The following is a 26,786-nucleotide window of genomic DNA, read 5'->3' on the forward strand; positions in this document are numbered from 1 at the left end:
ACAAGTATAACAACAGCGTGCTGAATAAATAATGAATAAATAACACAACAGATGAATAGATAAGAGGAGCAAAAAAAAGGAGCAAGTGAGCGTACAGCAGACATTCCAGAAAGTAGCGCAACAGTGCCGCATGCTACGCAGAAGGGGGTAGCGAGTTCAGGGTCCTAACAGCCTGGAGAAAGAAGCTGTTGGCGAGTCTAGTGGTGCGGGAGCGCAGGCTCCTGTACCTCTTCCCAGAGGGCAGAAGGTCAAACAAAGAGTGAGCCGGGTGACTCACATCTCTCGCAATCGAGGTTGCCTTGCGGGCGAGATGGGAGGTGTAAATGTCCTTTAGGGAGGGGAGCGAAGCACCAATAATCTTACCAGCCGTATTCACTATGCGCTGCAGGGCCTTCAAGTTCTGTTCAGTGCAGTTACCACCCCAGACAGCGATGCAACTGGTGAGGACGCTCTCAATGGTGCCACGGTAGAATGTAGACAGGACTGCCTGAGGAGCACATGCACGCCTGAGCTTCCGCAGGAAGTACAGGCGGCGCTGAGCTTTCTTTGCCAGTGACGAGGTGTTTGCGGACCAGGAGAGGTCCTCACTGATGTGCACCCCCAGGAACTTGGTGCAGCTCACCCTCTCCACCACAGCACCGTCGATGATCAGCGGCAGGTGTTTTGTGTGACCCTTCCGGAAGTCAACAACGATTTCCTTGGTCTTGTTGACGTTCAGCAGGAGGTTGTTGTCCCTGCACCACGTGGTCAGAAGGTCAACTTCCGACCTGTACCGAGTCTCGTCGGCCTTCGTGATGAGACCCACCAGAGTCGTGTCGTCAGCAAACTTCACTATGCGGTTGTCGCTGTAGGTCGCAGTGCAGTCATGCGTCAGCAGGGTGAAGAGCAATGGACTGAGCACGCAGCCCTGGGGGACCCCCGTGCTCAGCGTGATGCTGGCGGAGATTTTGTCGCCAACACGCACCACCTGAGGCCTCTGACAGAGGAAGTCCAGTAGCCAGTTGCAGAGGGAGGTACTGAGGCCCAGCTCGTCGAGTTTGCAGATGAGTCGCTGCGGCACAATGGTGTTGAAGGCAGAGCTGAAGTCCACAAACAGCAACCTCACATATGAGTTCTTACTCTCCATGTGGAGGGCAGAGCAGATTCCAAAGGTTTGTTTTTAATGCAGGATGCTTGGTCTCCATGTGCCGAAGCAGTTTTGAAGGCTTCATAGCCTCGTGAGCTAGTCTGTTGCCACATATTATGCAGAGTGGGCTTGGCGCATCAGTGATATTTTAAGTAGGACCCCAGAAATTTTCTTTTAAATACAGCTTTCCTTTTTGTAGGTCGTAGCCTCTTCTTCTTCCGTCTCTTCATTGGGCTTTGTTCCCTTTCCGAAGAAGCTTTCCAAACATCTCTGTTTCTTGCTCATTTTTGCTTGCTTCGCTAGATCGACTGGGGTGACGTCACGTGACCGGGACGAGCGTCTTGACCTGAATTAACCGGTGTCACGAGACACAGCTGCACCGACGGATGTAATTGGGATAGAATCACCACATTTTTTAAATTTTTCAGAATAAATTCTCACTAATTTTTGCTAGCTTTGCGGGCTCGACTGGTGAAACGTCACGTGACCGGGATGAGCGTCTTGACCTAAATTAATTGATCGTCGATAGATTTTTATGTTTTGTTATATATATATATATATATATATATATATATATATATATATATATATATATATATATATATATATATATATATCGACGATCATATATATATATATATATATATATATATATATATATATATATAACAAAACATAAAAATCTATTTTTTTAAAATATCTAAATGAAATCTATTGGCGCAGGCAGGAGATTCTGGCCTTGGTCTTATTACTGCTTGGAGAAGAAGTCTTTGCTCTTCTGGACGCGGCCCGGTGCTCGTAGGGATGTATTTGGTGCATTGAAATTCGTGCGACACAATGGGAAGCATTCATGCAAACTGCTCGTGTGGCCTCCGTTTTAAAGGGGGCGCTAAGGCATCACAAACTCACTTGCAACCTGCGACAAAGAGCTCTGCGGTCTGCAATCACAATCACGTCGACGTGCTTAAGCAAACAGGACAAAGGTTGCCGATTGACATGGAGCGTCACGGAGATCAAGACCAAACCAAGAAAATGTTTGACCAAACCATGAAGATTCAAGTCCAAACCAATAAGATTCAGGATCAAACTAAGACGATTCTGTGCGTCGGCCTCGTTTGTCTGGACATCATCAGCGTGGTGGACACTTTTCCCCAAGAAGATTCGGACAGCAGGTGAGCGGGCCAGGAAGGCTCATGCCAAGGATCGTGCTTTTGTTTATTTCAACACCAACACATGTTGACATGACCCGCGTATGGACAAACGGCTGTTTATTGATGATGGAACTGTTAACGTCAAGCGGGAATGTGGGCGTGCGTGTGGCAGGTGCGTGTCACAGCGATGGCAGCGAGGCGGCAATGCATCCAATTCGTGCACAGTTTTGTCGCTTCTGGGATCGCCGTGCGCATTTATGGGATCGCTTTGTGCTGGACCTGTGGCCAGGTAACATGCACGCACACGCATATTCAAATAAATGGGCAAATATGCACACACTCACTTTCACACTGCGTGCTGGAACCTTTGACCATGTACTAACCATACAAACAAACACGCATACTGAGTGCCAGAACGTTGACCTGACAAGGTAAGACAAACACAAACGTGCGCACACCAACCAGGTGATTTCTTTTTGAGGACAGTGAAGGCATGAAGCAGTTTTCTGTTTGTAGTTTTATTTTGGAGGATTTTCAGAGGTGCATCAGCCGCGCGAGCGGGCCGGCGGCGTCACGCCATGCTCGCTCGTCATCTTCAACGCTGCCACAGGAAGTTGCACCATCCTGCACATGAACAAGTTTGTGCGCTTTTTAGCGAGTGAGTGCTCTCTTGCGCGCGTGTCTCAGGTTTCAGGACTGCGGTGCGGAGCGCCCAGCTTGCAGTACATGGGCGCCGTATGGGCGGCTAGGTTTCCGCCGTTTTTATTTTGGAGGTGTGGGCAATGGTTGAATTCCCCGCCCGTGTGCATGTGTATGTGTGTGTCAGTTTCATCGTTGACGACTTCTCGCGTTGGGGCATCGACAGTTCACGGGTGGCGTGGCAGCAGACGGGCCAAACTCCCAGCGCCTGTTGCGTGGTTTGCCCGTCCAGCGGTTCTCGCACCGTCCTCCTGGCCGACACGTAAGACCGAGCAGGCGGCTTCCGCGCGTGCTGAGCGCCGCGGGTGTCTCGCGTCAATCCGCTGTCTCTTCTAATCAAGCCCTTCCCGATGAAATCCGTTGCTTGTTAACCGTTGGTTTGATGAATTTCCATCAATGGTTTTGTCTTGCTCACTTGCCCACTTTGGCGGTGCACTCTCGCTCGACGACGCGTTTCCGCTCTAATCGTTCTGAATCGCTTTGAATGCATGGGTTTCTCTCTCTGACCTCGCTGATTGTTGTCCATACCATGTCAAGGGCACGTCAAGTCTGCGCCGTGCGGCCCCCAACCATTCCAAACGCGGTCCCGTCGGACAGCATGTGTGCATTGTGCTTTTAGGTGGCGGCAAGCGGCCCCCGGCGCTTTCTGATGGCCACGCTAGTCGAGTTTGGCGCGGCGCGTTTGGACGAGCGTGCGACAATCAAATGTCACTTTGCATCCTTCACGGTGCGTTGCCTGCTTTTCATTGGAGTCCTCGGTCACGTTGCATGCTGTGACGAGTCCGACACGCGCCAGCCGAGCAATTTTACCGACAGTTTTGCTTAGCTTAGCAAAAGTGGGCAAGCTCCCTTTCATGGTGGCCCTAATTTGCCTTTTAATTACGTGGGGGTCCTTGACAGCATCTTTCATTCAGAAATCCTCCTTTCTCCAAATGATTTGCACCAAACACATTTTAATGTTGAAACAATGGCAGCAAAGTCTTCATTTGATGTTTCCCGACGAATCGCACGATGGAGTCGTGGATGCCACGAGTTGCCACTCCTTCCGATTGTAAAGGTTCTGATGCTATTTTTTTCCCCTTCAAATCTTCATCCATGGAAAAAAAAGGCCTAAAGCGTGCCGTGCGCAAATTCAAAACCAAATTCAAATTCTGCAGTGGATTGGGGGCAAACATCGACCCGTTATTGAAAATTGGCGTTGGAATAATGTTTTGTTTTCCCTCTGATACATCTTAAGAATGCTAAACACACGTGGATTTTTTTTTTTTTTTTTTTTTATCCACAAGTTATCACGTCTCGTCTCCGCTCCACTGTGTTTTTTCGTGTTTGTTATGGTGTCCGTTCACGCGTTTGTGCACTCGCCCCTCCCTGCCTGTGTCTACCTGAATCTGCGCGCTGATACATGCCCCTTGTTACCTGTCTTGTACTTAAGTCACTCCATGTCATATCGTGCCTGTTTGCCCGTCCTGTTAGTATGTCCCTGTTGCCATTCCTGTTAGTCCCATTTTCCTACCTGTTTGTTTTACTGTTTATTCCTGCCTGTGTTACTGTTTGCCAGTTATTCCCTGTTTTCCTTTTTGTTCCCCTCATCCTCTCCTCCACCACCCTTTTCCGTTCAATAAACCCTGGTCCAAGCTGCATTTGGTCGCCCTGCCCCATTCCGCACGTGGCACAAGCAACTGAGATGTGAACATTTGTCAAAATGAAAGCAAGCCACAATAGCTCAACAGACCCCAACAATTTAAATTCTAGAACGTTTTGAAAAAAATCCAAACGCAAACAACAGACCAGAATGTGAGGCAAAAACCTGCAAACAGTGGCAAGTTTGCCGGGGGTTTTGAAATGATCAAACACGGCGGACTCAAGTCTGCGAGGAAACGGGAAACATCGAGGCAGGTGTCCGCCAAGGCAAAGAATCATGTGACCATGCAATTTGTGCAGCAACATCTGAGACGTGACGTCGGACGACTTCAGCCGGCTGGACCTGACCGCCTTCAAGTGGATCCACTGGGAGGTGAGCCTTATTCGGGCGGGCCGTCTCCAGTCGAGTGACAGAGCAACCTGGCACCATGCCTGCGGCAGGGGCGCAACGCCGAGCAGCAGCTGAAGATGATGGCGGCGGTGGTCCGACACAACGCCGCGTTGCCACGACGTCTCAGGATCACCGTCTCCGTAGAGGTTGAGAAGCCTCGAGAGGAACTGTATCAGCTCTTCTCGCACGCCGATGTGGTCAGCCGCCGAACTACCCGCAGCGACATTTAGTGCTTTCGAGTGAGGTCGTTTTATTTTTTGTTTTCTAATGGTGCTGTAAGACTTCAAAGCACAAAGTTGCAAGAGGCTCTGTGGCTTTTTGGGTGACATGCAGGTGAGAGCGAGCGACCCTCTGACTTTTCCGACAGGTATTCGTGAGCAAGGACGTGGCTCGACACCTGGGCTTCACTACGCCTCAAAGCGCTCTCCAAGGACTCCGAGGACGCATCCGAGCTGGGTGAGTCCTTTCCATCCCCTCCCTTTGCCTTTGGAACCAAAGAGGCGGAGAGGCGCTGCCGTTGGTTCGTCGTGGCCCATCAAGTTTGACCTGCCTCGGTTGCGTTCGGCTCCTCTTTTGTGTCGGAAATGTGTGAGTAACGCTCTGCCTTGGGCGTCTTTCAGCGCTGTCCTGATCTGCGCTTGGGCCGAGAAAGGCGCGGACGCCGTAGACGCCGATGGAACGCTGCTCCATTCCGACGCCTTCCCGCCCAAGCGCGTGCTGGACACGTTGGGAGCCGGAGATACCTTCAACGGCGCCGTCATACACAAGCTGGCCAACGGTGACAGGCGAATGCGCAGCGCAGGTGGAATGTGCCCACTGACGGGCACTCTGGTCATGTGCGGGCAGGTGGCAGTCTGCAGGACGCGCTGACTTTCGGCTGCAGGGTGGCGGGTGCCAAGTGCGGTTTCCATGGTTACGACGCCATAGCTGACCTACTGACGCAAATGTGACGTTGATTGGCGGCGACGAGCCATCATGCTTAAGGATCAATAAATATCTGCAAAACATGTTCTTAGCGTGCTGAGCTTCGCCCGGCTGGCGTGTGCCAGGGCTATCAGACTCATTTCCTAAAACTGATGGCCAGAGATGCTCTTGGCGTGGCTAGGGTTAAGTTTACTTGTTTTGGGGTTATTATTGCTTTTCTAATTTCAATAGCATTTACCAGTGTAAAAGCGGCCTATTAGACCAGCGGTCCCCAACTCATAAATTATGAGGCCCTTGGTCAGGCTGACCATCCAATTATTCCAACAGCAACAACCCAGTTGGGTTGAATTGAGACCAGAGTTTATGCCTTGTTTATGAAAACAGCATACTTGTTGCTGAAGTGAAGGTTTTCTCCAATCACGATGAAATCCTGCAGGGTGCCACGGGTCAACGGGTCAGTGTGGTTGTGGACGCGTCTCACACATGCACGCAAACTGTCATGTCTTTCATGTCTTTATAGTCTGATCAGTGTTAAGATAGGGTAGATCACGTGACTAGAATCAGGAAGTAAGCGCATGTTTCAGCACAGTGTTGAAAGAGAATGCTGCTTGTTCTATTCTCTCCTGCAGTTCGGCAAAACTACGACCTACATTTTGTGTTATACAAGGCATCGTTGTTTCACCCTTTCCCTTGTTATTAAACCTGGAGTCAACCTTCAACCTGGCCTTCAGAGTCTTGATGAGTGAAAATGGTTGAGCTTACTGTCTTCGGATATTCAACATATTTGGAGGGCAGGATAGTGAAACAACGTCTTCATCGCAGAAGGTAACAAAGTTAAACGCCAAACTCAGACTATGGATGGACAAAAAGAACAGTCACTGAAGTCTAGATCTTACAAATCATGATCTACAAAAGCGTCCTCTGGCAATGCTGCTGCCATAGCCCGCGCCGAAGCCGAGGCAGCAAAAGTACTCCTTTCCTTCACAGTTAAAGAAATTATTCTGAAAATGGACAAGGCACAATTAGAGGCACGCATGGAGATTGAAAAGGCACAATTAGTGGCTCGCATGGAGAAACTATCATTAGAGAAAAACGTGGCTGCGGCTGAGGCCAAAGCAGAGGCTCTAGAACAGGGGTGTCCAAGTCCAGTCCTCGAGGGCGGCATTCCTCCATGTTTTCCAAGTTTCCCTCGTTAAACACACCTGTGCAGGAGCCTGATCATTGAATTAGGTGTGTTTAACGAGGGAAACTTGGAAAACATGGAGGAATGCGGCCCTCGAGGACTGGACTTGGACACCCCTGCTCTAGAAGCAGCGGCTAGCATCAAAAGTAGTGAGTGAGGTACCAGGAAGTTTCAACTCGATGAGAATCCCTTTAACCCACCAGAGAATATGTCGCTCAGCAGTCCAAGGAGCATTCAACCGCCGCGCGGGAAGAATACGCTCCTACCGAAACTGACCCGCTAAACATATTATCCAACCCGCCTCCGCACCTTCTCACTCAGGATGACACTAACCAGCTATACATTGTTAGGTTACGGATTTTAGTTATTGATCTGACTCCAAATTGCGATCAACACTTAACATATAAATTGCTATGTCCTAATCCACACACTGGCGCACCTAACAATTTTGCGAGTTCGTTCTGTCAAAGAGAAGACCAGTAGATCAATCAGACCAAATTTACCAATTGTTTATTCCTGACAAAGCGCACTAATACAGGCCTGGGTCCCGGGTCCCTCACACTAAAGCTCGTGCGTTTTTGTGACCACCAAAAGACGACACATTCTTCCGGGTTGCCCAGTTTTGAAGAAACACAATATGAATATTAAAGCATGCAAAATATTGTGAGATGATTGGTCGATGGTCATCTCCTCCCCGTCCAGGTGTTGCTGAGGTCAGGCGGTTGGGTTTTCCCCGCGAAGCCCGGCCACATAGACGTGCTGTTGTTCTCGTTTCTCACCGACCTTGAGGTGTTCTCGTCCGGTACTCCCTATCTGGGCCTATTCCACAACACTTCGAAGAAAACAAGTTCATGCAGTTTGCCTGCACATTCTTCGCCACCCACCAATCCACACGAGCACTCCAATACTAGATATTAATATGATTATAAGTTTGACACAACCTTAAAAAATGTTTGCAAACTCCCGAAAGCACATTTCCCTTTAACATAGAGCCCCTAGCGCCGCCACGTGTACTCTCCCAGGATGAGCCTGTTCAGCTACGTACTCAGCTAACCTTGGCATCACAAGTATTTTCTCAAGACAAGCCTGGACAGCGATTCACAGTGCCAACAATGGCACATCTACACTCTCACGACGAGGCAAGATGGCTAGACGTAGAGTCTGCATCAGCACCTTATCTTCCCCCGCAAGGTGACGAAACATATCTACATGCAGATACTGTGCCAGCTTTACATTTATAGCTTACAGGTCCACGGCCAATATCAGAGAATGGTCCGGCCGATGCCAACCTCACCTATACACCGGCGAACAGACTACCAGCTCATTGGCCACAACAACATGCTCCTATCACATCTCTTATCCCAAGAGATACACAGGGCCATCAGGGCACATATATAGCTACACCCACATACCGGGGTCCATCACGTCCTACCGTGCCCAACTACACACCCCAAAGCAACCAGCACGACCAATCAGGTATCAACGACGTTGCCAGATATTTCGCCCGTCGCGAGCTGGTCACTACAAGTATGACTCAATTCAACGACAAGCCTGCAAGCTACAGAGCTTGGCGACCATCCTTTCAAAACGCAGTGAGAGGACTCAATCTCACTCCCAGCGAGGAGATGGATTTACCGGTCAAGTGGCTCGGGAAAGAGTCAGGAGAGCATGCAAAGCGTATCAGGGATGTCAATGCCAATCACACCGAACGAGGACTCCAGATGACATGGGACAGACTGGACGCATGCTACGGAGGCCCTGAAGTAGTCGAAGAGGCTCTCTTCCAACGCATCAACAATTTCCCAAAAATCACAAGCAAAGACTGTGCAAAGCTTCATGAGCTCAGTGACCACTTGATGGAATTAAGAGCAGCCAAGGCAGACAGAAGCCTTCAGTACCTAGATACAGCCAGAGGAATAAGTCCCTTGGTTCAAAGGCTGCCCTTTAGCCTGCAAGAGAAGTGGCGGAACGGATTCAACTACAAACAATGTTATGGAGTTTGATTCCCCCCCCCCCTTTGGAAAATCATGAATGACCCGAGCTTCAAGGCCATTAAACAAACGGACATTCCTGAACCAAGCAAGAACACGGAAATGCACAGACAAAGGGAGATCTCAGTCCACAAGACGGACGTCGGTGCTGTGGAGCGCAGCACTGGAGCCGAGAGCCCCGATCGCCAGTGCCCTATTCACAAAAAAACCCCCACCTGTTAAGGAAATGTCGGGCTTTCTGGGAGAAACCCATACAGGAGAGCGTTCCTGAAAGAGCACAGAATCTGCTTTAAATGTTGCACGTCTACTAAGCACATGGCCCAGGACTGCAAGTATACAGCCACATGTATTGAATGCGGGAGTGGGAAACATAACTCTGCACTTCACCCTGGACCAGTATCACAGACCAAGGAGCCAGCCCCCACTACAAAGTATGGCGGGGAGCTAGCCCCTACAGCTCATTCGGAGGTCACAAGCAATTGCACCGATGTCTGCTGTGGAGATCAGAGCAACAGATCATGCTCTAAAATCTGCCTTATCAGGATCTACCCTGTCAACCATCGTGAGAAAGCGACAAAGGTCTACGCAATAATTGATGAACACAGCAACAGATCCTTGGCTCGTTCCGAGTTCTTCGACACTTTCAATGTCCAAGGACCCCCTTCTCCATACTCTCTCCGCACATGTTCTGGAGTGACAGAAACCATGGGAAGAAGAGCTCCAGGCTACCAAATCGAGTCCATGGACGGCAAAGTTAGGCTTCCCCTACCAAGTCTTGTAGAATGCAACAAAATCCCAAACAACAGATCCGAGATACCAACTCCGAATGCTGCATCCAACCACCCTCACCTGAAATCAATTGCTCATCTCATCCCAGAACTTGAACAGAGTGCTCCCATAATGTTTCTCCTTGGGTGAGACATCATCACGGCCCATAAAGTCCGCAAGCAGATGAACGGTCCAAGAGATGCTCCATTCGCCCAGAAATTCGACCTTGGATGGGTGATCGTCGGAAATGTGTGTTTGGGAGGGGTTCACAAGCCTGACACCATAAACGCCCTGTATACCAAGACTACGGAGTAGAAATGCCCCTCCATCTTCGAACCCTGCCCGAACGTCCTTCAGGTGAAAGAGAGGTACAGTCAATTCCAAGGCACCGATCATCCTAAGCGACAGTCCACAGAGAAACTTACCTGCAACGGAGAAACCGACCAGCTGGGTTCTACAGTGTTTCAACAAACAAAGGATGATAATAAGGTGGCTCCCTCCATTGACGACTTCTCGTTCCTGAACATCATGGAAAGGAAACCAGCAATGAAACAGCATTTCCTCACCTTCATGGAGAAGGTCTATCGGAAAAAACACGCAGAAGTGGCCCCTCCTCTGAAGGAGGACGAAGAGCAGTGGCAGCACGTGTCTACAGAACTGAATCCTGCAGATATCGCCACGAGGTCCATTACTGCTGCACGTTTCTCAGACTCCAGATGGCTGTTTGGACCTGCGTTCATGAAGCAGCCCCTTAAGGTCCAGCCGGAAGAAGACTCCTTCGAGCTGGTGAATCCTTCATCAGATCCAGACATCCGTCCCCTAGTGTCGACTATGAGCACAACCATGTCGAGCAAACAACTCGGGTCTCAGCGCTTCTCCAAGTTTTCAAGTTGGACATCATTGACCCACGCCATAGCTCGCCTAACCCATGTTGCTTGTTGTTTCCAGAAGAATTCTACAACCGAAGCCAGTGGCTGCAAAGGTTGGCATCACTGCGACGCAGTAATCTCAATCGACAAACTCTCTAAAAGTCTAAAAGAACCATCATCCGGGCAGTTCAAGAGGAGATCTACCCTCACGAGTACGCCTGTCTGTGAAAGAAGGAGAAACTTTCTAAAGACAGCCCTCTCAAAACCTTAGATTCCTTCATCGACGCTGATGGTCTGCTGAGGGTCGGAGGTCGTGTCAGAGAAGCGCAGCTCCAGCAAGAGGAGAAAACCCCTCTCATCATACCTGGAAAACATCACATAGCAACACTCTTGGTTCGACACCACCATGAGAAGACAAAACATCAGGGATGACTGTTCACTTAGGGCGCTGTGCGGGCTGCCGGTTTCTGGATAATTGACGGCAAAAGGCGTGTGAGCAGCCTGATCCACGGGTGTGTCACATGTCTCAAACTGCGTGGCACCCCCCAAACACAGAAGATGGCCGATCTTCTGGCAGGCCGCCTCTTTACTGAACCTCCATTCACGAACGTGGGCATCGATGTGTTCGGACCATGGACCGTATCATCACGCCGTACGAGAGGTGGCCTTGCTCACAGTAAGCGGTGGGCAGTGTTATTTACGTGCATGAGTGTACGAGCCGTCCACATCGAAGTTATTGAGTCCTGAGACACCTCCGGCTTCATCAACGCCCTCCGGCGTTTCCTTGCCGTCAGGGGCCCAGTGAAGCTCATCCGTTCCGATCGAGGAACCAACTTTGTCGGTGCTTGTAAGGAGTTGAAGATCCCCTCGAACGTCGACAATGCTTCGGTCGAGAAGTTCCTCCTGGACCAAGGATGTGCATGGAAGTTCAACATTCCACACACCTCTCACATGGGCGGTTCGTGGGAGAGAATGATTGGAGTAGCACGAAAGATCCTGGACTCAATGTTCCTCCAGCTTGGAACTTCGAGACTCAGCCACGAAGCACTCTCCACACTAATGGCGGAGGTCACTGTGATCATCAACGCCAGACCTCTGATTCCAGTGTCTACTGACCCGGACGATCCTTTCATTCTTACTCCAGCAACCCTCCTCACCTAGCAGGTGAGTGTACCTTCAGCCCCAGTCGATGACTGGATCAAAGACCTCCACAAGTCCCAGTGGCGCCAAGTCCAACATCTGGCCCAAACGTTCTGGGATAGATGGAATAAGCAATACCTCGCATCACTTCAGCCACGACAGAAGTGGCAGGCTCCCACCCCAGACATCCAGCCTGGGAGCATTGTCCTTCTCAAAGACAATCGGCTCGTGAGAAACGAGTGGCCTTTGGGACTGATTACTCAGGTCTTCCCCAGCAACGATGGCATGGTACGTAAAGTCGAGGTCAAGGTCTCCAAGATGGGCGGGACAAAACTGTACCAGCGTCCTGTCTCCGAGACGGTCCTCCTTCTTGCCCCCGATAAGAAACGGTAAGAAATGTATAAAGGACCTTTAAGGTTGTGGCAAAATTCCAGACAGGGAGTGTCATGTCTTTCATGTCTTTCTAGTCTGTGATCAGTGTTAAGATAGAGTAGGTCACGTGACTAGAATCAGGAAGTAAGCGCATGTTTCAGCACAGTGTTGAAAGAGAACGCTGCTTGTTCTATTCTCGCCTGCAGTTCGACAAAACTACTACCCACATTTTGTGTTATACAAGGCATCGTTGTTTCACCCTTTTCCTTGTTATTAAACCTGGAGTCAACCTTCAACCTGGCCTTCAGAGTCTTGATGATCATCATGAAAATGGTTGAGCTTACGGTCTTCGGTATTCAACATATTTGGAGGGCAGGATACAAACAGTTAAAAATTCCTCCTCATCTTGTCCTGTGTGCAGGGTTAGGGTTAAGATTTTTTCCCCATGATTCTTTTTCCTCTTACATACCACAAGACTGTTTTATTCCGCTTATTTGAAGTTCTGAAAATAAAAAGAAATCCAAAAACCAATTTGTTTTCCACACTGGTTTATTGCCTCGAATAACCGCTGAAAATTACACAACAGTATACGTGTGTACTTTTTTTCATATTTACATTCCTATTAACGTGTGTGTGTGTGTACACAAAGGCCGATGGACGCACGCACGTATTCATTTGGCAGTGACAGGGATGGCCACCATCTCCCGCAGGCTTTTGTTGAAGTGGAGGTTTGCTCCAATCACGATGAAACCCTGCAGGGTGCCACAGGTCAGTGCGGTCGTAGATGTGTCTCACACATGCACGCAAACACTTACGTTGTGATACACCACCACTTCCTCGATAAGGTCAATCCCATCTGCCAGAGGAATACGAACACCTCGCTTGATCCAGTCTAGAAAGGTAGGCGTGCACACACGTGATGAGCGTGGACTGGAATGTGTCGTGCGTTGATGTCGCCTTACTGTTGATAAGAGGTACCACGGACATCTGCAACATGGTCTTCAGAGGAGCCTGCAGTGGAATCAGCTAACAGATGTCAAAGGAACACATCAACACCCAAGGAGATGCCAACAACTGACACATGTCAAAGATGCAAAAAAACGGACACTCCAAAGACACTACCACAAACATCAAAGATAATGCCTAACGACATGACACCGCACATGAAAAACAGCGTAGACAGGCACATTCAAGACATATGCCAACAATAGACTTCAAGCCATTCAAAATGGAAATGCTGTAGACACACTTGGATTTCAAAGGCAGGGGGGTGGCATCACAGTGGACAGACAAATCTGAGACTTGAAAAGCAGGCATGAAAGACATAAGACCACACATCAAGAATGTTAGAGAAGCGAGCCTCTCTTACTGCCAGAGATTCCAACGCTGACTGGTTGGAGTAGATTTTGAACCTGAAAGAATCAAAGGTGAAGGTCCACACGGGTGTACTTGTGGGCATGCGACTGTGTGCGTGCGTGCGTGCGTACCTGCGCAGGTCGACTTGTACTGCCAAGCGTTTTCCTCGGATAAAAACGTTGGCGTTAAATTTGCTTTCCTGGAGAAGCGCAGAAGACAACATCCTGACCTTTCAAGGATTCTTGGCATGAGGAGGATAAGTGCGCATACCATGGTCATGCTGCTGAGCTGCACGGGCGGCTGGCCGGCAGGCGTCATCATCACCTTGACCACAGCTGTCATGGCGACGGTGGCACCGGACGTTTTGATGGTGGACTTTGGCGGTGCATTGACAGCCATTTCCAAAGACACGGGCGAGTCCATCAACGCCGGATTCTAACAAACGCAACGCAAGTCAACGCTTCGCATCCCGGTTGAATGACATCGACGACACAACAAAAGACGACACAAGCACACTGGAAAGACCTAAGTCAAAGAAATGCACTGGGAAGCACGTCTCAAATGCAACCAAAGATTAAAGAGGTCAGCATCAAAGACACACCAGCGATTTAAAAAGACATTGAAGACCCTTGATAATGGATAGTAAAGATGTGCAAACAGACTTGAGAAGACAAATGAAAAAACGCAAACACGGATATCAAAGACACTTGAAAAATGCTCAGAAAACGGGCACATTAAACAGCAACACTGACTGACATGGCCGATAGGTGAAGACGTTGAAAGGAGGGGAACGCTTTGAAACGCACGCAAAGCTGAGATACTAGGAAAGCGAACACACCCAAGATAAGCAACACCAAAGACACAGAAACAGACGTCGGGGGACAAGGGTAGGGCAGACATCAGAGGTGCAGGTGACAATGCGGCAAAAGCACACCAAAAACAAACATCCGAGACACGATGCCACTCGCCAGCATCATGATGGTTCCAAAGTAGGTTGTCCTCAGCAGCATTTCCAAATCTTTGGGCATCTGCCAAAGGGACAAACAGTCAAAGACCTTTGTGGCTTGCCGGCCGGCAAGACTCATCAAGTGCTGGTGGCTCACGTTGTCGTTGGTGACGTTCATCTGGAAAATTCCTGCCTTGTAGTAGGAGAACAGCCCGCTGTCAAAGAAAAACTCCGATAGGGCCAAGTAGACCATCCTGTCGTACTCTAGGATCGTGGGCTCCACCGCGTAGTTGCCCAGTGAGTCATGCTCGTTGTCCCGCAGGTGGAAGAACATCCCCTGCTAACAGCAGGCGGCACGCGTCATGCACACACGTGTTGCAAGCCGCGCACCTCGCACCGCGCCCTACTCGGAAGTTCATATCCAGGCTCCGAGACGTCACCAACGGGTCGTCTGTCAGTGCGTAGTCGATCCCGATGTAGCTGTCCACCTCCGCTCTCACAGGAATGCTCTCCAGCATGAAGTTGACATGCAGCAGAGACGCCTGCTGCAAGGCCGGACAGATCTGCATGCGCAGGCGCACAGCTGGCCGTTAAATGCCAGGAAGCGGGTACTCACCAGCGGGAGGAAGGCTGGTGACAGGAAGACAGATGAGCGGCGATGGCGGCAACGGGACTCACAGACAGACCTGCTTGTTGAGGAGTAAGCGCATGCCGGTGGTGAGGAACTTGCCCAGGAAGTCGTAGATTCTCCTGTGGGTAAATCAGGACGTGGGCCATGACGTCACAGTGACATCAGCGATGACCTCCTTACCCGAGCGTCCCGCCAAACCTTGCCCTCATCCTCTGGATTTTGGCTTCACAGGTGACGTTGTTGATCTTGAGGCGTCCGCGTGTGTCTCGGCCCAAGCCGAGTGCTGCGTTAATGCAGACGCCCTCGGCCGACGCCTCGATCTTTCCTGTGTCGTAACTGATGATTTAGAAATCATTGATTAGTGAGTGCGAGCCATTTTGTGGCTTGGCCACCGGCGGCGCCAGAACTCACAAGAACCAGTAGAGGAGCTGTCGGTGGAAACTGAGCGCAATGGACGAGTTCTGGACGTCAAACATCACGCCCGCCTCAGGCGAGAAGCTCAAGTCGGCGTAAGTCAGGTTGAGAGCTGTGATCTTCACACTGGATAAAGCACGGAACAGTCAGCAACGGTCAGCTGGCCACAACGCTGCGCCATCTCATTTAATATTCCCTAGCCTGCTGTTAGGCCACAGCCCCTTGCCCAAAGGCTCTCTTGGGGAATTAGGGCGCGGTGCTACACTGCAGCTTTCCATGCCGTTGCAGCGTAGCTTTTGTCATGGAACGACAGACTGACAACCAGATGTGTAGCTTCCCCCTATAGTATCGTAACGTAGCATTAGGCTATAGCGTTTCGCCGCAAAGCACATAGCAGTTTGACAACTTAGCATGATATGACAACATTACGTGGGTTGATGGTGTCACAGTGTTACCGTGCAGTGTTTTGTTGTGGCGTTAGTTGATAGCCAATGTGTTATGTCGTAGCATTGGGCTGTTGCGTGACATGATCACATTCCACCATTATGTTGGAGTGCCATGCTGTGGCATGGTAAGGAAGTGCTACTTTGGTTACAGTGGACATTGTTGAGTTGGAGTGTGCAGGGATGCGCACATGCGCTTGCCATGCGCCGCGAGAACAGGTATCGCTGCGCCTGACGCCACTACCCACTCGCTGACGGTGTACTGGAAGTTTCCCTCCTTGCCACTCATCTCGGGCATGCTGATGTTGCTCAGCTCCTCCTCCACAAACTTCTGCGTCTCCCACTTGACTATAGGCAAAAACACAACACAGGCAGCTCATGGGCAACTAGCGGGCGGGCGAGCGGTCTTACGCATGTCCAGGCCTTTGTCCGTGATACGGATCTTGCATCCGGCCGGCTCGGCGACCGCCATCGCCCACGTCAGTGCGCAGACGAGGAGGAAGGGGCGGGGCCGGGTAGTCGACGCCATGCAGAAGGCCAGAGCCTGCAGTGAAGAATATTGAGAAAGGACACATGGCATCATGTGCAAATGCTGAGTTGACGTGACCTCCAGTTACCTCTCTTACAAAACATTCCTCTCAAAACACACGCTGCCACGTGGCTTAAGTGTTCTAAGGACGCCTTTGCCGACATTCGCCCTCATTTGCTTCCTCTTTGTTCCTATTTGTCATCTCGTGGCGCTTCCTAACGTCCGTTAGATGGACAACAATGCTTGAGAAGACGAGCGGGACGCCTGGCTGCCTTCTGGCTGTCCGCTGGCCAACTTTGTCCTCCCAGCCGTCAACCTCTCCTGGCTCTCCAGGTCCAAACCAAATGGCCCTCGCTCTCAAGAAGGGACGTTTGAAAAGCCGCGTTCGATCCACTTTCAAGTGAGACTTTTAAAGAAGGCTTAGGATTTTAAACTCGGGGTTGATGTTTCTAACTAGGTTTGGAGTGTGTGATAGGCTTAACCCTTGTGGCGAAACCCTGTCATATGATATTTGGTTGAAAAACTTTGAATCATGCCCGATATTATAAGATAGTCATATTTACCAGCTCAGCGAGCACCTAACTCAGACAGTAGCAAACAAAAAAACCAGCAATTGATCTATGGGTAGGATTCCATAATGAGGTTAAGGTTTTAAACGAGGTTGTTAAGCGTGCCAAATTAGCAATTAGAATACAGGCTTAAAGTTAGTTGGGGTGAGAAAAGAGGATTCACAGGATAGGGTGAGTTGGAAACAGATTATTCGCTGTGGCGACCCCTGAGGGGAAAAGCTGAAAGGAAAAGAGGAAAAGAATACAGGCGTAAAATTGTAAAGGTTCGAATTTTAAAATAAAGTGTAGGGTGTTAGTTGGCTTAGGGCAGGGGTCTCAAAGTCCAGTCCTCAGGGGCCGCATTCCTACATGTTTTCCAAGTTTCCCTCGTTAAACACACCTGATTCAATTATCAGGCTGCTGCAGAACGTGAGGATGAACTGATCATTTGAATCAGGTGTGTTTAACAAGGGAAACTTGGAAAACATGTAGGGATGTGGCCCCCGAGGACTGGACTTTGAGACCCCTGGCTTAGGGTTTCAAATGAGGGTTTGGAATTAGTGATTCAAACAAGGGTTTGAACATGAAGGGTTTGAATGGGGGTATGGTTCCAAAGTACAATGTTTCTGCCTGCTACACGTGACATAGACATGAAAACACGAAGACAAAATAGTTGGCTAATGTTACTGGGGCATTAACAACTGTTAAAAGATTCAAACATTTTAGAAAGACACAGACCAACACAAACTATAGAATACAGTCAACGAACGCCACAACCTGAAAACCCAAGTCGACATATTGAAAAAGGCAGACTTCGGTTGCCACAAGCTCACCTGTCCATCATGTGTCCACATCTGTCAAGTCGTGTGTGTGCAGATGTTGCAAGTACTCACAAATGAGAGGCACACTCACAACTTCTTCAGAATCCTCGAGATGTCTTCGCTTCAGCACGCTTGCTCGCTCTCGATTTGCCCCTAAGGACTGACTCCGCTGGCGGGGGTTTGGCTGTGTACTTGTGTGTGGGCGCGCGCATGAGTGAGGTCGTGCGACATCTACACACTGACTGAGGAGGTTGAAACGGGGACGTCTCTGAAAAGAGCACAAATTTCCAGGACTCTCCCTCGCAAACTCTCTGTTGCTACGTCCAAATTTAAAGACTGCTTCGTCGTCTGAAGGTAGCATTTTTGGTCACCTTACGTCATTTCCGGAGAACGCTTTCAAGGCCATCTTGGGCTCCCCCCCAGCATCAACCCTGGTAATTTGGTACAAGTTTGAGGTGAATTGGGATCCCACGTGCAGTCGTCTCGTACAGGAAATTACGCCATTCATTTCAAACTGCGGCCTTCCGAGGACCCAGTCTGCCAATTGGGACACAGGTTTAGGGCGCGCGTGTGTGGAGTTTGCCTTGTTAATGTGCGTGTGCGCGCGCATGTGCGTCTGAGGATGTTGACTCCAAAGTGTGCCCGTGCTCGCTCACGCTCTAGTGAATGGGTTAGTGTTTGAATGATTTTTTTTTCTCTTACGCATCAATGTCAAGCTAACTCCCCAAGTTTCCAGACTTTATGTATGGAAACTCGTGAGCCATTCTGTATTTTAAAAAAAAAAAGTTTTTGTTAAATAAACATGACAGGCAGAAAATTTCACAAAGTCTAAAAAAAAATTTCTCTGCATAATCTGAGTTGACATCTTTTCATTAAACATATTAAAAAACACATGAAAAAAGTATACATTCATGACAAATCTCTAAAATGTCTGACTGACACGATGACATGTATTTGTTGTACTGTGCTGTCATTTGAATTTGGCTTTCTAACAATGTTTTTTCAGCATCCATCAAAATACCGTTTTTTCAATTTGTTGTAAAAAACATAATCCACAGTCAAACAATTCAAAATTCATCAATTTTCTAGAGCGCTTGTCCCCACGGCGGTCACGGGCTTGCTGGAGCCTATCCCAGCAGTCACACATGAAAGATGTTGAAAACATTATATTCCAGAGTGGAGAAAAAAATCTTGTGTTTTTGTTTGATTTTCCCCAATTCAGTGTTTGTCTCGGTTTTGGGTTTTCCTGGTGGAGCCGCATCAACATGTTGTGAAGATGCCAATAAAAAGCACTTTGAAATTTTTTTTCTGGGGTCTTTATTCCGTTGACGCCTTCAATAGGGCAAACATCACACTTGAAGGCAACAGTACAATTAAAAAAAAAAAAAAACTTGAAGTCAACGTTTTGTCAACAAAGCGTCTGTGTGTGTGTGGGGGGGGGGGGGAGGGGGTGAATGCTTAGTGGCTCAAACAAGTTGGTCCTTGATGGTCGGTTCCGTGTACATTTGTAGTTATGCAAAATGTGGAAGACAATGTTTCTTCACTGCATCTCAAAAGGGCGCTCAATTGATTGCAGGCTGAATTGATGAAAAAGCAAGCTCTCCGCCATAAACAACCTCCTCCCCAGCACAAGACAAGAGTGCACCACACTCAAGTTTCCCTGAAAAAGTTTTGAAAGGTGTCCCGAAAATTCAAACAGTCTGTTTCCGATAACACAGCTTGTCAAAAATGAGAACATTTCAGTATTTTCTCCTCCAGTGCTTTTGACTAACAGTAGTAGCGCATCCAAAATTGACATTTCACTCTGAGGAGCAACGGCAGGAACTAGACAAGTGAAGAAAAGTGGCGCCACTAGATGGCTGCCATGCCATCAGCGGTCTGGTGAGCGGATGGGATCCTCCAAATTGGAAATCCAAAAAGTTTATCATGCATTTGGCTTACAACACCCCAAATCATTTGATTGGAGTGCCAAGAAAGTCCTAAAACTGGAGTTGATGGCCACATGGGGTACAATCCAAGTTGCAGGCAAAGCAAAATGGGTGATGCCCAGGCGATGTCAAGGCGAGCCTCTTAAATAGAAACCAGTTGTTGCTTTGTCAAAACGAGGCAATCCTCTTCACCTTCTTCATTTGGATTTGATGGGCCGATCAAAGACGGTACTTGATATTCATCGAGGCGTGTGAACGGAGTCACAGGTTGTCCTGCCGCTGTCGCCTCTTCTTAGTCTCGATGGCCTCCAGGATGGGTTTCCTCTTGGCCTGGTAGCGCTGACGGATCTCCTCCATTTCTTGCTCCATCTGCGGGTCCAAGGCGGCCAGACGCACACGCAGGTCCTCCACCGACCACGAACTCGCCTGAGAACATGGGCGCAACGTCAACACGTCCGGCGTGTGGAAAGGCAGGTTGCGGCCGCAGTCATGTCACATAAAGGCACTGGCGGCAATGGTCTCGCCGGAGACGGCAGCTGAGTGGGCTTCACTTCGTCAGCTTCACTATGATCGCCATCTCCTCCCACAAAGGAGACGAGTGCAAGACGAGCTTCCGTTGAGAAGCTTCCGAGAGACCAAAGAGCTGGCAGTGTGGGTGGCTTGGACCGCGTCATCGCTGCCACGCCTCGGTTGAGGGAAAACAATTGTCTCTCTTTGGTGTGCGGTCTGAGCCGAGCCAAACGGCGCTAAACCTTGCGAGTCAAGATTGCCGCCCAACTCCAAGATGCTATCTCGAATTGAATGCCCATCTTTGAGCCAGTGCGCTTCGTGTGTACGACAAGACTTTGAACTCGATCCGTTCATTGCAATTGCGCCAAGTGACAGACGTTAGGCCATCATTGGCCCAAAATGTTCGCACATTTCCTGCACTCTATATTGGAAAGGAAGGGGAATGTAAACATGTTTTTTTTAATTATCAGATTTGAGTGAAAAAAAACAACAATTGACACAGTTTGGCGAATGGTTACGGTCACGAGTTGTGGCCCCAGACTGATATTTTGGAGCTTGTTCATATTGGGCGCACTTACCGGCTCTAGATGGGCGTCCGCCAGTGCTTTGTGGTCCACTCCTCTGCTGCTGGCCTCCTTCTCCTTCTGCTCAAAGTATTCCAGGAAGGACGGCTTGGCGGGTGGAGACGCCTCGTCCGTCCCTGACCGACAGGCAAAAGTGCACGCTCATCAATAAAAGGGCCCTTTTGGCTGGCCGGCATTTTCTCATTGGATGGCCATATAATTTCATTTTTTTGGTCTGTTTTGGAGTTAAATCGCAGAGGAGTAAGTGTTGTCCAAGCATTCAACATTTGCATTTTTGCAAGCATGAAGCTCCTAAATATTCATTTTCAATTTTGGAGGCATTTTTTTTTTCATGTCAAATATTGGAATCAGCACCGGGCAGCAAACAAGCCTCATCAGTCATCTAACTGGTAGCCCTGACTTGGCATCAATCGCTAGGCAAGAAGTGCCCCCACCCCTCAACAACCCTCCCATGTGCGATTGCAGAATTTGTTGCTTTGATTCAGTCATTACTCCATCCAAACAAACAGCGAGCTGAGAGCCAAGAGTAACGAGTAAAGAGAAATGGCCAAAATTTATTTTCCCCATATGTCAGGAGGCGGCACAACATCCCAGCTGCTCGGGCATGGCTGCTCCACTCGCCAACATCACAAGAGTGAACACAGTTAACAGGCGCAATATGGGTGGCAAAGCATGTTTGTCAGAAGGCCGTCTCGTCTTTAGGCTAGTGGCGGCGCATGCCATATTTGAAATATTGGCCATTTTGAAGAAAAGTTGACGCACTTTTCATGGTCCCTGCCTCGTCCTCGTTGTCCGAGTTGATGATCATGGTGCCCAACTGCGAGCGCACGCTTCCCGTCTGGTCGTTGGGGTCTGGTTGGCCCGACGTGGTGGCGGCGCGCATGGTTGCCAAGCCACCCGGTCCCGCCCTCACCATGGTCCCTTGGTCCGCCTCGTCGTCTTCTTCCTGGAAGGCAGAAAAAGACAGTCAATAATAGACTGGGAGAGTAGAACAATAGAGGCTCAAATGGAGGACAGTTTTGTGATTCAACACATTGCAGGCCTACAGAATTGGCGTCATCATTTTCGTCATCCCGCTCGGCGTGTACCGCCTGCTGGCGTTTGGCTTTAATGTCCATGGCGTCGTTGATGAGCGCTCTCAGGATGCTGCCAGGCTTGGCCGCCTTGATGAAAGCGTGCTGGAGAAAACAACAACAACAACACTAATCGTGGTGTCATTCAAACAGGTAAGATCACTTCTTGGCTTGCAAGCTTCCACAACGAGACGGGCTAATGAATAAACTCACACTAAAGGGACAAAAGTAGTGGGAAACGCCTGAACAAAAGAAGTTTGACTATTCAGGGAAAATGTTGCAACTTCTCAAATTATTTTCTTTAATTATTAAATGTGACTCCAGCGGCTCGATGGAGCACTGGTTACAGTTAGGAGGGTGTGGGTTCAACTCCACCTCCGGCCCTCCCTATGTGGAGTTTGCATGTTCTCCCTGTACCCGTGTTGGTTTTCTCCTCCCACATCCCAAAAACATGCTTGGTAGGCCGATTGAGCACTACAAATTGCCCATAGGTGTAAGGGTGGATGGTTGTTTGTCTTTGTGTGCCCTGTGATTGGCTGGCAACCGGTTTAGGGTGTCCCTCGCCTACTGCCCGATGACTGCTAGGATAGCCTCCAGCACACCCGCGACCCCCGTGAGGACAAGCGGTATAGAAGATGGCTGGAAATGTGACTCCAACCTCACAAGATGTCCACAGCTTACCTTGCCGTGTTTTAAATATGATGCTTTGTTTTTTACAAAACAAACTATCATCATTGTCTAATTTAATTTCCTGGAAAAATATAGGACTAATCTAGAAAGAGTTTTTTTTTTTTTTTTTTGGCGGGAAAAAAAAAAAGGACTTGATTGTGAAAATTTTAGTGTCCCATAAGGTACGACATTTGACTTCTTGTCCATTCCAAATTCTTCACGTCATGACCCGATTTGCCTACGAAGTAGCGGCGCGCCCAATACGCGCACTATGCTCTAAGCGATAGGCCTTGCGTGACGTCATTATTGATTCTGTCATGTGTTTTGTAGACTAGTAGCGCTGCATGGTTTGCAGCAGCGTGTCATGGACTCGTGGCCATAAAGATGTTGCGGCATTTTAAATCGGGGAATGAAAAAAGAAAGAGAAGTCTTTATGACAATGAGTAAAGACAGCAGCAGTTAGGTAAGCAAGGCAACGTAACCCCTCCCTTTTTATGGTTAGGCTACCCATTGCCCTTCTTCTGTGGTTAATTTTGTATGGAATGAAAATCTTGCACAATGCCGAGTTAAAACGTGCCCAGGTCTTTGATACAGTCAGTACACAAATGTGTTGTGAACTAGGGTTTATTGTTAACGTTTTACTGTTGTTTTGAAAGGTAGTAGTTGAGAACCACAAGCTGACTAGCGTTTCGTTTTCGTTTAGCCTGTGCAATTTAAGCCTGTGCAATTGAATCAACAGGGGAGAGAGTGAGAGGAAAGGGTGTTTTGTTGTCAACGTTTTGCTGTTGTTTCAAACGTTGTAGTAGTTGAGAACCATCAGCTGACTAGCTATTCCATTAGCAAATGAAACATCAGTGCAAACAAAACAAATGAGGGGGGAGTGTGAGAGAGAGGAAGGGTGTGTGTGTGTGTGTGTGTGTGTGTGTGTGTGTGTGTGTGAGAGAGAGCGTGCGTATTGTGTGTCTGTGTGTGTGTGTTTGCGTGCGTGTGTGAGACTGAATGACTGCGTGATTGGACGCTGCAATGAGGAACGATCTGTCTGTCTCCCGATGTTTTATTAAATAAAGTTGTATTTGTTGTTGTTGTACTTGTACATTCGTGTAGATGCTGTTACTGAATAGATGGTTTCTAAGAAACGCATTGGATTTCAAATGGCAAATCGTTTTAGTGAGCCCCTGCTCCATTTTGTTCGATTTTCATTCAACGCTGACTTGCCAAGCAAAGCCAGCAAAATGGACAATTTGGCGGCACATCTACCTGCAGCAGCTGTGTGGCGGTGGCCCGCATCTCAGGGTTCTTCACCAAACACTGGCTCACAAAGTCCCGGAACTGAGGCGACCACGCGTCCGGGTCACGCAGCGTCGGCGGGGGGTTGCTGGGGATCATGAAGATGGCCTGTCAGAAGACACAGTCTGCTTTTGTGGAGGACATTTCGGCACTTTTCAGTCAAACAAGCTGTAGAAAAGATTCGGGTGTGAGGAGCAAAAGAGTTGCTGTTGGTTTTGGGCCGCCTCACCCTCATGGGGTGGATGTCAGCGTAGGGCGGCCTGCCTTCAGCCATCTCGATGGCGGTGATGCCGAGCGACCAGATGTCAGCCACGCAGTTGTAGCCAATCTCCTGGATCACCTCGGGCGCCATCCAGAAGGGTGTCCCGATCACCGTGTTCCGCTTGGCCATGGTGTCCTGCCGGGAGGAGCCAGCAGAAATGAGGGGGGTTAGGGAGGGCAAAAGGGGCAGGTAAGGGGGGGTGGGGGGGGGCACGGCGGCAGACCGACCGTCAGCTGACCGGCAACGCCAAAGTCGGCTAGCTTGGCCTGACCGTCTGTGTTGAGCAGGATATTTCCCGCCTTGATGTCACGGTGGATTTTCCTCATAAAGTGAAGATACTCCAATCCCTTGAGTGTGGACTGAAGGATGCTGGCCATCTCCTCCTCGCTCAGCTATGCAAAAGCACACCGGTTGAGTTGAAATGAAGCACGAGTGAGTATTGCCATAGTCCAGACACAGCTTTGCATGCATCTGCTTTGCGTTTAGCTTCAGAGTCAACTTCTAGTTTTAACTCAAAATCCCACTGTGTGTCGCTCTAACAGCTTGCGGGTGTGCTTGAGTCTTACCGTCTTGTTGCGTATGCGTATGATGTCGGACACGGAACCGGCCCCGCAGTATTCCATGACAATCCACAGGTCGCTGTTCTTGAAGTAGCTGCCATAGTAGCGCACCACATGTGGACTGAGCAGCAAGGAAGAACGATGACTGCTATGGTCAAAGTTGCCGAGAAAACAATGCTGCCATGTGTCGTTAGCAACATAAATCGACATTGGTTTTAATTATGAACACAAATGATGGCAGCGTTGGGGACGTTAAATGATTGTTATGCGCACCATTGACGTGCGGTATTGTTACAAACATGAATGAAATTGATTGATTTGTGGATTGTTAGAAAGACAAACGGCTGTAACGCAAGCAGCTCGGTGACGGTCACGCACGTTGTTACAACTAACCATCGATACTACGAGCATGGCCCGGAGGACCGCTCCGCATATGATCGCGTCAAGAGTATGAGGCCACCTGTTGCACTGCTGCATAATGGATATCTCTTTGATTATCTCCTGCAGGTCTGACTCGACGGGAACCTGTTTGATGGCCACGATCTCTCCCGTCTCTCGGTAGTGAGCCTTGAACACGGAGCCGTACGACCTACGCGGGCGCGCGCACCAGACAGGAGGTTGCCAAAGAGAGAGTGAAGAGAGCAAGCGACGGCAACGGTAGCGGGCCTCACCCTTCACCCAACTTCTCCAGGACGTCAAACACTTCCTCGGGCTGCTTGGTCAGGCTGTCCTCGCTCAACTTCTTCAGCTGCCTGCCTCGCACACACCCAGTTAAAAAGTCAAGAAGTTCCTAGCAGTCTTAAGAACGCATCTGTGGCATGATTTCATCAAAATGCGATGCCAAATCAATTTTCTCCACTGAATTAATTCACGGCCGCTGCCCCTTCCCCCCCTAAAAAAAAAAAGTTGTTAGGGAGCCGTCGGCAGAGCGAACGATAACTTAAACAGAGCGCCGCCATCAAGTCATTTCAAATTTCCAATGAATGAAAATCAACTCGGGTTGGTTTGAAATTAAATGGACTGATTGAAGTCATTTTAAGTGTCAGGAAGGGAGCCAGCAGGTCGCACGCCCGCCTGATGTAGTCACGGCGTCACCAAGGGGGCGAACAAACCAAGTCGGCAAGAGGTCAGCAGTTACCTGCGAGGATGGTTCCGCATCTGCACCTTGTCCCTGCTCTCCATGCTCCGTTCTCCACCAGCGGCCGTGGCTAACAGGTAGCGCTGTCGGTTGTCGAGCTAGGAGCAGCTACGCGCTACGTGGCTAACAGCTAGAGCCGACTTCGCTTCCAACCGCTCGTCGAAAAGCCCCCAATTCACTGTCGCCTTGCACGTCACATACTCGGGCGAGGTGCCACCAGCCTCTTGGATCGGGGCTCCCCGTCAAGGTGGCCACCTCTCCTCCCGTGTTCTGAAAACTTTGGACTTGTTGGGCGGTGCGCCGCGGACATTCGGCGGCGGTGGGGCAACCAGGAACTGAGAGCGATGTCGAACGGAGCAGCACGAAGGCCGACGAGGAAGGTCGAAGAAGAGCGAAGAGGAAACGAAGAAGAGCGGAGAAGAATGATAACGAAAGGGTACAGCAGAGGGGCTGCAGCGACGGACCCCACCGACAGAGGGCGCAACCTCATCGGGAAAAAACTTGCCAATGACAAAAGTATGAAGTCAGTACGGAAGAGGATTAGGGCCAGTGAAGAAAACAAAAACAAAAACGAGGGGTGACAGGATTGTGACCTTTTTCCCAGTGAAGAAAAAAGAAACGAGGGGTGACAGGATTCTGACTTTCCGAATTCTGACCAAAAAGTCAGAATCCTGTCACCCCTCGTTTTTTCTTCTTCACTAGCCCTAATCCTCTTCTGTAGGTCAGCGGTTTAAAAAGGCAAGTGTTTTCACAAAATTGCTAAGGTTTTGATTTGGATTCAAACAAAATGAAGGCAATTCCTGCCAATGCAATCAATGTTGGAGGCAAATGT

At 49.3% G+C, this 26,786-nt stretch overlaps 3 protein-coding genes across 8 annotated transcripts; 1 reads left to right on the forward strand and 2 right to left on the reverse strand.

The window, feature by feature from the left end:
* Positions 1-2,014: 2,014 nt before the first annotated feature.
* On the forward strand, positions 2,015-6,015 carry khk (ketohexokinase). The gene is given in 8 exon segments (XM_088390462.1): positions 2,015-2,298; positions 2,450-2,566; positions 3,104-3,238; positions 4,918-4,990; positions 5,059-5,205; positions 5,376-5,464; positions 5,629-5,786; positions 5,855-6,015. Coding segments are annotated over 8 exon segments (999 nt in total). The 5' UTR covers positions 2,015-2,122; the 3' UTR covers positions 5,959-6,015.
* Positions 6,016-12,786: 6,771 nt separating this feature from the next.
* pltp (phospholipid transfer protein) lies at positions 12,787-18,463 on the reverse strand. 4 transcript variants are annotated; one of them, XM_088390487.1, is made up of 16 exons: positions 18,315-18,463; positions 17,956-18,211; positions 16,457-16,589; positions 16,237-16,393; positions 15,600-15,728; positions 15,369-15,524; positions 15,244-15,307; positions 14,965-15,120; positions 14,715-14,897; positions 14,580-14,639; positions 13,882-14,046; positions 13,743-13,810; positions 13,625-13,667; positions 13,218-13,281; positions 13,071-13,147; positions 12,787-13,007 (listed from the first exon to the last, which is right to left on the reverse strand). In XM_088390487.1, the coding sequence occupies exons 2-16, from the start codon at positions 17,974-17,976 to the stop codon at positions 12,927-12,929; spliced, it is 1,557 nt and encodes a 518-aa protein (XP_088246613.1). In that variant the 5' UTR covers positions 17,977-18,211; positions 18,315-18,463; the 3' UTR covers positions 12,787-12,926. The 4 variants fall into 4 exon arrangements, with proteins under 4 accessions (XP_088246613.1, XP_088246611.1, XP_088246614.1 ...); XM_088390485.1 differs by having other exon boundaries at positions 14,715-14,894; positions 16,294-16,393; positions 18,035-18,211; positions 18,320-18,449; XM_088390488.1 differs by lacking the exon at positions 18,315-18,463 and having other exon boundaries at positions 18,016-18,299.
* Positions 18,464-18,795: 332 nt separating this feature from the next.
* Positions 18,796-26,404, reverse strand: LOC148390296 (serine/threonine-protein kinase 4-like). Of its 3 annotated transcripts, XM_088390489.1 has the most exons (11): positions 25,955-26,403; positions 25,488-25,568; positions 25,277-25,405; positions 24,823-24,937; positions 24,484-24,648; positions 24,224-24,391; positions 23,965-24,102; positions 22,012-22,143; positions 21,728-21,911; positions 20,960-21,081; positions 18,796-20,297 (listed from the first exon to the last, which is right to left on the reverse strand). In XM_088390489.1, exons 1-11 carry the CDS (start codon positions 25,996-25,998, stop codon positions 20,133-20,135), a joined length of 1,443 nt encoding a protein of 480 aa, XP_088246615.1. In that variant the 5' UTR covers positions 25,999-26,403; the 3' UTR covers positions 18,796-20,132. The 3 variants fall into 3 exon arrangements, with proteins under 3 accessions (XP_088246615.1, XP_088246616.1, XP_088246617.1); XM_088390490.1 differs by lacking the exon at positions 25,277-25,405 and having other exon boundaries at positions 25,955-26,404; XM_088390491.1 differs by lacking the exons at positions 25,277-25,405; positions 25,488-25,568.
* Positions 26,405-26,786: the final 382 nt, after the last annotated feature.

The sequence above is a fragment of the Syngnathus floridae genome, chromosome 11 (assembly GCF_059516105.1).
Source record: "Syngnathus floridae isolate MCC-2025c chromosome 11, RoL_Sflo_1.0, whole genome shotgun sequence".
Classification (NCBI taxonomy): domain Eukaryota; kingdom Metazoa; phylum Chordata; class Actinopteri; order Syngnathiformes; family Syngnathidae; genus Syngnathus; species Syngnathus floridae.